General features: G+C 38.2%; 2 protein-coding genes across 5 annotated transcripts in view; one reads left to right on the top strand and one right to left on the bottom strand.

Moving 5' to 3' along the window:
- Positions 1–12,154, top strand: part of LOC124122681 — a 206,724-nt gene that overhangs the window by 20,158 nt on the left and 174,412 nt on the right. The window lies entirely within an intron of this gene.
- The window catches only part of LOC124122676, a 50,831-nt gene continuing 46,680 nt past the window's right edge, over positions 8,004–12,154 (bottom strand). For 3 of the 4 annotated variants that reach the window (XM_048388057.1, XM_048388054.1, XM_048388055.1), the window contains 2 exons: positions 10,507–10,600; positions 8,004–8,338 (listed from right to left, as the gene is read on the bottom strand). In XM_048388057.1, coding sequence (XP_048244014.1) covers positions 8,203–8,338; positions 10,507–10,600 — 230 coding nt within the window. In that variant the 3' untranslated portion in view covers positions 8,004–8,202. The remainder of the gene's footprint in view (positions 8,339–10,506; positions 10,601–12,154) is intronic. The other variant, XM_048388060.1, reaches the window with a different exon arrangement.

Below are 12,154 nucleotides of genomic sequence, written 5' to 3'. Positions count from 1 at the left end.
GTGGGTGTATGCTGCATTTCATACACAAATGTTTTGGTCATGGATCTATTATCGAGTCGGGGATCTTACACTTCAACACTGACCTGTTGCAGTTCATAAACTACCACAGTTGTTTGGCAACCTAATGATTTCATTCTATAAGTTCTCAGTCTACATGTTTGTTCAAATTCCTTTTTTATATTATTACAGAATCTTTGGGCTGTTAATTTGACATTATCATTTTGGTTTTGGTTTCAATATCTGTGACATTGTAAAGCGTCCCAGATTTCAATTTTATCTCAGGAAATAAATTTTGATAACATAAAAATAGACAAAAGTAGGACTAAGGGGTATTATTATATACGTAAATCATGTTGGTAAACCTCTTTTAAATATAGTTAGCCTTTTCACACATAAAACATGCGCATGAATACATCGATAACCTACATAGCGATTAAAAATGGCTGTCGATCGATCGCCAACAGGGACTGTAAACCGTATCGATATTTCCTCTATTATACGCTTGGTCTCTAATAAAAGCCAGGTCTCTAATACATGCCAAATGGTTCTCGCGAAATTAATAGACAGCCTAGCGACTAATAGAGGAAATACGGTAGTTTGATATGGGATGTTGTTAGCGACGAAATGTTGTTCTAGGGCGTAGGCTAATCCTGACTGCTCCGGTGCTGAGAAAACAAGACTTTACGAAAGCATATCTTTTGCATACAAATGAAATGTTTATGAAACTGTGAGGGACATGTTCGAAGCGAACAGACTCAGAATAGTAAATTTCGATTGTCATTGAAACAACCGACAATGATAGTAATATATAGCATTATAAAAATGTGTTTGAAGAAACCTTATTCATGACAACATGTTGTTTACAAGCCTTTTTATGTCCGAAACTCATTGCCATCTCCGTCAACCACTACCGTAAGGATTTGGCAGGAGGGGTTTTGAAAATCCACCAGAAAACACTCGTCCTTCCGAAAGGCCACGAAAACTATGTCCCGACATCACTGAACTTACACCTTATCAAACTTGTTGAAATTCATTTCAGAACACGTACAATGAAGAAAACCATACGCGAACCACTATTTCTGGGCCACAACTGTCTCATTGCTTTCACACGCTGGGTTAGAATCCGTGAAATCTTGAAATTGACAGGTCAAATCATTCAGATTCCTCGTGTTAAAATATCCGGCTCGTCTTCAGCCTAAAAAGCGGCTGTTCAGTCATACTCAGTTTCATTGGTAATAATATTGTACCAGCATGCTAACTCCTAGTAAATCTACAGGTTAATGTTGAACCACATCATAGATCAGGGTTGTCATCTTTCTTTGTGTAGCTCCGTGGTTCAGTGTTAGAGCGTCCGCCCGGAGAACGGAAGGTCCGGGGTTCGATCCCCGACCGCGTCATACCAAAAGACGGTAAAAGATGGTACTTGTTGTTACCCTGTCTGGCGCTCGGCATTAAGGGTCTTAAACAAGGACTGGTCGGCTCGGAGTCAGTATACTGTGTCTGAGTGGGGTATTCATGTAAAACTGCGGCATGGTATCTCAGTGAGCTAGCACTATAAATCGGCATCAGTCCGGACTAGTACAAGCGGCCACACACACGTACATGCACGTCGCTATATAAGTACAATTACCTTGGACGCGACGCTAAACCCAATTTCACCTCACCTCACCTTCTTAGTGTAGGTTTTTATGTAAACAACATTTGCATCCAAAGGGAGGTAATCGATGTTACCGTACGACCGCCATCAGTCGATTCATACGATAATCAGTAATAATTACTACAACAGTGATGTTCATAAAATATGCTTCTGGGTAAAATAATTTAAATGCCCTGAATATTAATTCTTTTAGACTGAGACAATTACGTTTACAATTGAACCTCGTTTGTCCGAATCCTGTTAATCAGCAACCCCCGGACAATTCTGCTTGAAACATCTTCATAATTAAATACAAAGGACAATGATTCATTATTCCGAGTATTTGTGTATCCGGAGGTTTTCTAAGGAAACGGTACCGTCCGTATTAACGGGGTGTCACTGTATAGATTGGATTGCATTGATGTGATGTGATCGTGGCCCTGCAGACGGAGTAACTGAAACGGACATAAAATATCCACACAAAAAACACCCAAAGTTATATTGAACAAATATAACCCTCTTCAAAGCGATGATAATATCAAAATGTTATTCTGGGAGTCGGCGTTTTCTATATAAATCTGTACGTTATACCAATATCTTGGTTGGTTAATTGGTTTGTTGTTTAACGCCGCACTCAGCAATAGTCCAGCTATATGACGATTGTCTGTAAATAATCGAGTCTGGACCAGACAATCCAGTGATTAATATCATGAGCATCGGTCCACGCAATTGGGATCCAAGACATGCATCAACCAAGTCAGCAAGCCTGGCTACCCGATCAGTTAGTTGGCTTTTACGACAAGCCTAGTCGCCTTTTACGGCACGCATGGGTTGCTGATGATCTATTCTATCCCGGATTTTCACGGGTCGTACCAATATCTAGATAACTTCAGCTAAGACTATCGCCACATCAGCAACCAGCATCAAACACAACACATTAACAGACTGAAAGGACGAGATCAGCCTACCACAATCGGACACATCCAATATACATCCAATACACATCCCATACATATCCAATACACATAATCATGATTGAGTGAGGTGGATATCGCAACGTGGTATCATTATTTCAGCAAAATCCCAGCGAGAGACACCAGACACCAGTATGCTTCGCACACTGCAAGCATGCGGTATGCCAGATCTGGGCTTTGCACATTGTACACATGTAGAATCGAACCCGACCCTTGAACGAGATAAGCCACTAGGCCACCCCATCGCCCCTCATGGACACATGAATTCAAATGTGAATTATAAAGGAAACTGATAAATCGTAAACTATGTCATATCAAGTTCTCTGCATATTTGCCAATATACATTTAGTTTTGAGCCCGATTCGAACGATACGACAGGCAATCTGCAAAAGAAGTGGTGCAATTAAAAGTTTCCCCTTGACCAGTAAATTACTAGTTGGCAATCCCCCACCACTGATAGTAGACACAAGCATTGATTTATAATTAATATTATTTGTGTGGCAAGTTAAGTTTTGTTGTGAATTAAGCTGTTTCTAACCGACATGTAAATTACATATCTCGCTTTGCACATTCTACGCGTTTGTCGTTGCCTTCTTACTAAAATTGAATGTGAGTTTAGCAGACGGCCCTAACTTGTATCACGACAACTAATTCATTTTCGCTCTTCAGTCCTTCATCTATCTCACCATATTATAATTTTTTAATTTGAAGTTTACACGATATACGCCATTGGACGAGAGGTCGGCCACATGACCGCGAAATTGACGTTCATGAGTGTATGAACGACACAATTTGACGTTCATACGTTTTTCACGAGACCGTGTTCATGAAATGACGTAATCACTGACGGATACTTCCAAATTTCTGGGGAAACCCCTCGGAATTCCCTAGCACGAAAACATACATAAGTGCTCTTTCCGATCATTTTGAACCTTTACCGACACAGGTTCATTAACAACTTCGGAAATCTCTCCCGTCACGTTTATCGTGTCGGCCATTTTGACGTCTAGTACTTGAAGTAAATGTATTACGACGCACTGTCATTGTGACTGACTTACTGAGGTAGTTCTTTACAGAACTTTCTCATCTAATGGGGATATGATTTGAACACGTGCTGCGTAAGATGTTTCTGAAGAGCAAGTTGTGCATCCATACGCTCATGTCACCTCTCTTTTTGAGGAACTATTGTACTCCACGATATAGCTGGTTGTTGTATGGCTGTCAGTGTAAACATGACGTCACACGTACTAAAAAAATTGTGTTTAGATATTAGCCTACGTCCTTTGAGGTAAGAAATTGTGATAAAAAATTATAAGAATTGACTTTCACTTTGTGTGAGTTCATTGGAGTATGAACCTTCATATTGAGGCATATTGAAGAACCTGTATACGGAACAACTCACCAGGTGTTGTTCAATAAGTAATGATATTTGGTATATGTGTAGACAGAAGTGGGGTTCAACATGTGTTTTACGATATCTCATATTTCACCTTGATTTTACCTCTGCACATCTACCATTCTACCATAATGAAAGCTCAAATTTCTTAAGGTCATTACTTAGCCATTTGCTTTCAAAATATATTGATATATGTGATCTCAAGACACATGTTCTATGTTTTGCAAAATGTTAAGTTTGGACCTGTATTTCACCTTTGAATTTTGACCATGTTCGTATTATCTCTAGAAGTGTTTTTTCTTGTTCTATAAACGACATCTCCTCAGTACAACCACTTACCCAGTGACAACGGAATCTTCATATGCTTTCTTCTGAATTTATTCTGGAGGTTCGATTTTCAATATAGTTACCATGTTATATATGTCCACTGTGCAGCTATTTCTGCTCACAATGTACTATTATGCTTTGACATAACTTTGGCATGTAAGGTTCTTTTATGGTGACATTTTGTTTGGATCATTTTATTGTGAAACAATTGGAAACATTGTATGGCATTCAACTGAGAAGGCATTTAAGGCTCAGGCTTGAAACTTTGTGTACAGTAAATTAAACTGTTGTAGATCATGTTTTACAATGCTACATGTGTTCTGTCGGATTTATCATTTTAGCTACTTGCTTTGTGTCTTCGGGAAACATACCTTAGAAGTACAGACAAATTTGATAATAGGCAGTGTAGTTGATATCATTCATATTCCCCTACAGGTGACAAATACATTGGAGGGTCATCTATGTTGGTGAGACAGGGAAAAGTACTTCCGCCGACATCCTACAGTTCATAATTTAGATCGAGTAACTATGCCCCGAAAATCAACAGCCGCATTCTGATGTCCAAGGTCTGGAACATGATACAAAAAATCAAAGACAAAGAATCAGATTCTTCTGTTCATCATCTTAAGGAAGGTGATCAGTTATTGACTGATGAATCAGATATTGCCAATAAACTTGGTGAAACTTTGGCTAAACATTCGTCCTCGTCTAATTATGTCCTAGAATTGAATATATATCAGAAACTTGAGGAAAAGATAAGTATTAATTTTAACCCTGATAAGGGGGAAGACTGGAATGAAGTATGTTCTTTCAGTGAGCTACATACGTTACCGAAGGCTGATAGTATTCACTGTCAGCTCCTGAAGCATTTGCCTAAATCATGTCTCGAAACCCTTTAAGATATATTTGACCAAACATGGACGTCCGGGATTTGTCCTCCTTTGTGGCATAATGCCATTGTAGATCTCTAAAATTACCTCCCTGTATCTTGAACCATCTTGAAGATGAGTTTGGTACTTAGTTTGGGGGGGGGGGGGGGGAATGAATATGCTTTGAAGGTTATATCCCATTAGTTAGACGTCCCAATTGTTAGACATTTTTCTTTAGGCAAAGAGGGAATATACCTACCGGTGTAATGGATCAGTCCTAATTAGATTAAGTACTGAGTAGGGATAGGGGACTCATAGTTTAGGGAGTATATATGTTACAATTTCATTTAATTAACTTAAATTACCTAACTCTCAGCACAGGTTCAATAGGCATGAGATTAACTATGTAAACTGTGGAGTAGCTTAATTGTCTTACTGTATGATCAGTTGAAGTAGTTGAGTTTAGATTATCTGATTATCAAACAAATGAAAATGATCTGCTATTGAGTATTTAGATGCTTGTGGACACTTGCTTCGTCTGGGATAAATAAACTGTAAAGTTATTAAATGTAAAGTGCACATTACCAGAAACTGTCACAAAGTGTTGTTACAAACTGTATAAAATTTATCAAATGTAAAGTGCCATTAAATGTCAAGTATAATATTAAAGTATCTATTTAAAGCTGCTTTGCTTTGTTTGTCAGATCTTATCTGGACTATTCCATTTTAAAGTCTGAGGTAACAAGCATAAGGATTAGTGTGCACTCAACCGTTTATAGTGTTGTAATAAGCTGTCTAACTATTGGGACGTCTAACTAATGGGAGGACACCGCTTCGAAAGTAGGACCAATAGGCTTTCGTACTTGGGACTCAAAACTAGTCTGACTGGGGTCTTTATTAATGGGACATTCGGCAACGATTTGCAAGAGGGATCAAACTGTAACAACTGAAGGTCTAGACAACAATATCGATTATATCGATACTGATGGTAACATACAAATGCGGATTTTATTTTGGCAGGTTATTCTAAATGTACACTTTACTTATAGCAACTATGTAAATAGTTTGGAGTTAACATTTCTATTTTCTATCGTTGCAATATATGATGTAAATCAAAACTTCGGTGTCTTGGTGTATATTTCTCAGCGATATAAAAACAATAATTAAAAATGCAAAAAATGTTGCAAGCCTCAAATTACAAACGCATTATTAAAACATAAGTGAGATCCACCATTTGCAACCATTTACAGAGACTTATTTCTGTCTCAAGATAAAAGATTGAGTTCGTGATGCTACATCTTTATTTTTAAAGTACAAATTATAATAATGAGCACAACATCGAGCATCAATTAAAGTTAATCTCAAGTAAAGTCTAGAAAAGGGTTTGAAAGTAAACAGAAACATACTGTTTTCATTGATAAATTCCTATATCCGTTGAACAACTTGATACCCAAATTGTATTACAGTACTTCATTATTACGCTGGAAATCTTTTGACAAGGTAAACACAATTTTATGGATTACAACTTCTTTAATACTGTAAAAAGCGACGTTTCGGTATACATCCTTATACCGTTGTTAAGCAAGACTGAATGAGGAACATAGTACAGAATATATGTAGTAGGTGGAGGATTAACAGTAGAGGATTAAAAGCAACAACATTTGCATATATGAGTGGGATAACATAGGTAGGTGTTGACACCAAGGGGATAATACTGTCACAACACGATGGACAGAGAACACATATGTGGAAGCCAACAGGAGCATGAAGCCAATTAAACAGGATAAGTTATTATTGCTTGATGAGTTCATAGTAGGCGGATGGGAAGAAATAGGCTTGATCTTTGATGATTGATGGCTCGTTTGATGAGGATGGAGATGATGCCAGTCTTGGTTCTAAGGTGGTGGTTGGAGTTGAAGTGGATACACTGGTCGGTTAGGGTGGGCTTCCGGTAGACACTGGTTTGGATTCTGTTTGTTAGGCTTCAAAACCAGAATGAAAGAGCACAAAACCTCCACCATTAAATCCGACAGTAAATCAGCCATTTCGGACCATATCAGCAACTGTCCTAATCACAGAGCTCGTTTTTTAAGTTTCATCTTAAATATGAAAAACCTTGCTTAACGACTGCAAATATATCCACAAGTTATTCATTGTGCGTTTTGATGGCTAATACTTATCCATGTCACATATTCGTGCAAGCAAAAAAAAAAGCAGGAAAACAGGCACATACACTTTATAATCCACCATTACACATTTTAACCCCACCCTCCCAACCATGTGAAGAGTTGCGTTCCTTTGGCGTTTCCAGAATCCTATGACTGTGGACGTGGGTTTGATTACCATTTTCATCCTGATTTTCGCTTTTGACTTGTCAGCATTTGTTATTCGCCAAAGTAGTTTTTTGGCATTGCTACGGGCTTTCCTCCCACATTAACCTGACACGCAGTGACATAATTTAAATGATGTTGTGACTGAATGCTATTCAAAGAGGCGTAAACACAACACAATCAGATAAATGTTGCATCAAGCAGTAACTAATATTCACATAACATTCTTGTGTAAGTAAATTTTACCTTATATAGAAATTTTATGTTAAGAATATTTAGTTGGACTATGATTTATTCGATGTCAGAACGAAATTGTGGCATATATCACTTTGAAAGGAGGTCACAGTGGCATCCTACTGGTAGGACAATTGTCACCACTTGTCTTCGATGGATGCAATTACATTAATCTAATTGGATCTGACTACCATACATAACAAAGACCTTTACGTATGTACATTGATTGATTTTTAAATGTTTTAACATACACAAAGTCAAAACTATTGACATTTTCTAAATACTTTAGGTTATAAAAGCTCTATGAAAACAACAACTCATCGTTGAAATCACGTTCTCTGACTGACTGATACTATACATTATGTGCTGATCATTTCTTATTATGTACTTGAAACACAGACACTTCTATCACGTTCTAAACTTGGTGACTTGACAGCTATTTGCAGTAATAATACACAGCTTCAGAGGTAGGTCTTAAGCCGAAGGACACCTCCAGTTTCTGCACAATTTTTACAAAGGTAGGTCTCGATTGAGGATTCTTCTCCCAACAACTGCCCATCATGTTGTAGTGGCTGAAAATATAACCAAAAAATGCACAATATGGCAGGTCCGAGTATAAAACTATTTATAACTAAAATATCTTTGGAGTATAATTAATACTTAGATGACGGTTAGTGTATTTTGTCAAGTCTTTTTTACTTTGATCAATAAAGAAAAGTATGACCGAGTAGATCAAAGGGGGATTAAAGCAATTCTTAGAATGGACATTCCAAATGTAGTAAATGTTCACAGTTTTATTATTTCTAATTGTCAGGGGGCTGAATGCCTTGGATCAGGGTGTTAATAAATGTGAATAAAGAAATGATATACAATGTAGTAAATGTTCACAGTTTTATCATTAACAGCTAGATATAATTAACGAGAGACAATATAAAGTGACAACGTCCTTTGTCACAGGCAAAGATCTCTAATACATTAACAAAGAAGGGATATGCAAGCTCGTCAACTAAGCTTTGTTTGTTTGTTTGTTGTTTAACGCTGCGATCAGCAATATATCAGCTATATGACGGCGGTCTGTAAAATAATCGACTCTGGACCAGACAATCCAGTGATTGACATCATGAGCATCAATCCAGGCAATTTGGATCGATGACGTGTATCAACCAAGTCAGCGAGCCTGACCACCTGATCCTGTTAGTCGCCTTTTACGACAAGCATAGTCGCCTTCAACGGCAAGTATGGGCTGCTGAAGACCTATTCTACCCCGGATATTCACGTTAACTAAGCAGCCGTGTACCAGCTATTACAAAAGATGGGTAAAACAACACTCTGACCAGTCAATCAGCCAGACACATAGAAACCAGATTAAGTGTGAGACCAATGATCACTCGGGAGTTTTGCTGTGCACTTCCTAATGAGTTGGCAACCTAAGCTTGACTAAATCTGGACAAATTGGCACTGTGGGCCTGTCCCTAAAACCGTCTCTTGGACGAAAAACGAAATATTTGACTTCCAGAGTATGCAAGTACTTGACCTACAGGTACTTTACTTCCAACAATAAAAAGGTACTTGACCTAAGCTAGATTATCCTGAAAAGTAGAAATTAGTTGTTCACGGAAAGCAAGGAGTACATTATTCAAATATGATACCCTAGATTGTAAGTTTTGCAGTCACGACAGGGGTAAGTCAGTATAAGATCCAAACTGCCCAGTGACCACCTGCTGTCGAAATTAAGTTCGACCGATCACACAGTAACTGAGCGACCCGTCAAGGTCTTACGATTCCTGGAGATAAAGTCAATTAGTAGCGCTGAGCTATTTAAGCTTGACTGGCCTCGGAGAAAGCTATAATCGCAAGCTGCCCGTGAACGCCATCTAGCCCCTCAAGCGAACAGAATTGTGCTTTCTTCAGTAGGGAAACTAACTACAAAACCAATACAAAAACAAATAAAGGACTGATACACAGTATTACCCACGCGTACCATTAAACAGTTACAGCCAGATATGTACAATTAGTAGGATGGCAAACTTAACTATAACTATATGAGAAATCCCGCTAATGCGTGAACATCAAAATTATGAAACACGTTCAACATGTGAATATGCTTGTACTCGCATGGGAGATAGCATATATAAAATCAACACATGATGAGAGTATAAGATTAAACTGTTAGAGATTGAAATTTACGGACAACAAATTCTCAAGCGCTTGCCCAAGTGAACACAAAGTCAAAGATCTTCAGTCGTGCGGCTGATCATGAGGAGAGGAGGGATGCTCCCTCCGAGCTGGACCACAACGAGCTGGGGTTTAACTCCCGGTGACACTTATTTTATCCCATTAATTATGCAAAGCGCCAGGCAAGGTTACATCTATCTTTAAACGTCTTTTGGTATGCATCTTCAGGAGCATCGAACCACCGACATTCCACTCTTCGGACAGATGCTCATATCCACATCACCACGGGGGCGGTCTTTGTCGAGAGAGGGAGTTTAAATATAATATCAACAAAATTTAATTTACTTCATTTAACTTCTTTGAGGGGCATTTGGAAGTATATCATTTCGTAAATAGCTGGGACACAGGTGTGAAGACTTGCATCACTTTTGGCGTTCTCCCATATAAAGGTCACAAGTCGCGATATAACTGAAATACTGTTTAAAGCGGCGAAAAACTTAACTCAAGTCCTTAAACACATATTTACTCTGACTCATTCCTGCAAGTGTTGTCATCAATCACTTACATGTCTTCAGCATACTCAGGTCTGGGGAGTCTGTAACCGTTCCTGATTTTGGCAGGTAGATCTCTGCTTCGAATGTCAGGATATGGCGTCTGACCTGATATTGATAAACATTATTTAAACCTCAAAGACATCGATGTATCACGAATAGTATTGTCGAATCGTAAATAACTCATCAGAACGTCGCGCACACAAAGGTCGTTTCTAACCATACACCCCCGTGATGATCCGGAGTAGAATAGATCTTTAGCAACCCATGCTTGTTGAAAGAGGCGACTGACGGGACCAAGTGGTCAGGCTAGCTGACTTGGTTGGTTCATGTCATCGTATCCCAATTGCGTATCCCGATGCTCATAATGTCAATCACTGGGTTATCTGGTCCAGACTCGATAATTTACAGACCGCCGTCATATAGCTGGAATATTGCTGAGTGCGGCGTTAAACAACAAATAAATAAATTAATAAATTCTAACAATTAACAAATCATTTTATTGATAGGTGTGTTTGCATTTTTAGTAAGCACATTCGTACCCACGTGTGCATTTGACATCAGTGCATGAAGTTCATTATGTGAAACATAAAAGTATGTTAATACAAATGCTGTCGTCCATTTCATCCTTTCGTTACGCCATAAGTACCTAGAGAATAGACCCTTGAAGACCCGGGGTAGAATAGATCTTCAGCAACCCTTGCTTGTCGTAAAAGGCGACTAACAGGATCGGGTGGTCAGGCTCGCTAACTTGGTTGATGCACGTCATCGATCCCAATTGCGTGGATCGATGCTCATGATATTAATCACTGGATTGTCTTATCCAGACACGATTATTTACAGACCGCCGTCATATAGCTGGAATCATGCTGAGTGCGGCGTTAAACAGCAAACCAACCAAATAAAGAACAGCTACTCTCATCAACATGATGACCATTTCAACGAGTAAACCTCGGATCTAAATGGTCAAGCCTATTCTTCAATCAATCAATCAATCATTATTTCAGTACTGAAAAGAACATAGGCCTATAGTACATATATACATATAGTAGCAATGGGTGCAATAGGAATTACATATATCGTAACTAAATATCATCTGTAATGCAAAGGATCATAGCATGGTATATATAGATTGCAAGATATTTTGTGACTGTTTGATTTTGAGATGACATGAGCATATGAAATTTGTCTATTCTAGGATTCAGATAAAATATGTATGTATGTATTTTTTTTCTGATATTTGCATACAATGGACAGACCACCAACAAATGGTATTCATCTTCTTTATTATGACAAGTACAATATTTGCACAATATGTTTTCTCTTTTATCGCTTAATATCTACATTTTTCTGTTAGAAAGTCATTGGAACTACATCCGAAACGGGGTAGTGCTGTTAGGAATTTCTTAACATTTATGTCCAAAAGATATTTTTCAGTAAGAATGAAAGATTTAAAACACGAGTTATGATTTAACTGAAAAGTACCACGTGTAATTACACCCGCAAGATTGCAGAATCGTTTTGACACCCGAGACCCAGTTATGTTTACCTCTACTATCGTAACGCATCATCATGGTATAGCATTTCTTTTGGAATCTGGTGCTTGGCATTGTAAACAATTTTATCCATTATCTTATTATTTTTATGTGACTAAATATATAT

The sequence above is a fragment of the Haliotis rufescens genome, unplaced genomic scaffold (genome assembly GCF_023055435.1).
Source record: "Haliotis rufescens isolate VD_foot unplaced genomic scaffold, xgHalRufe1.0.p SCAF_10, whole genome shotgun sequence".
In the NCBI taxonomy this organism is placed as follows: Eukaryota; Metazoa; Mollusca; class Gastropoda; order Lepetellida; family Haliotidae; genus Haliotis; species Haliotis rufescens.
The sequence above is the reverse complement of the archived record's forward strand: the minus strand, read 5'-3'. Positions and strand labels throughout refer to the sequence as shown.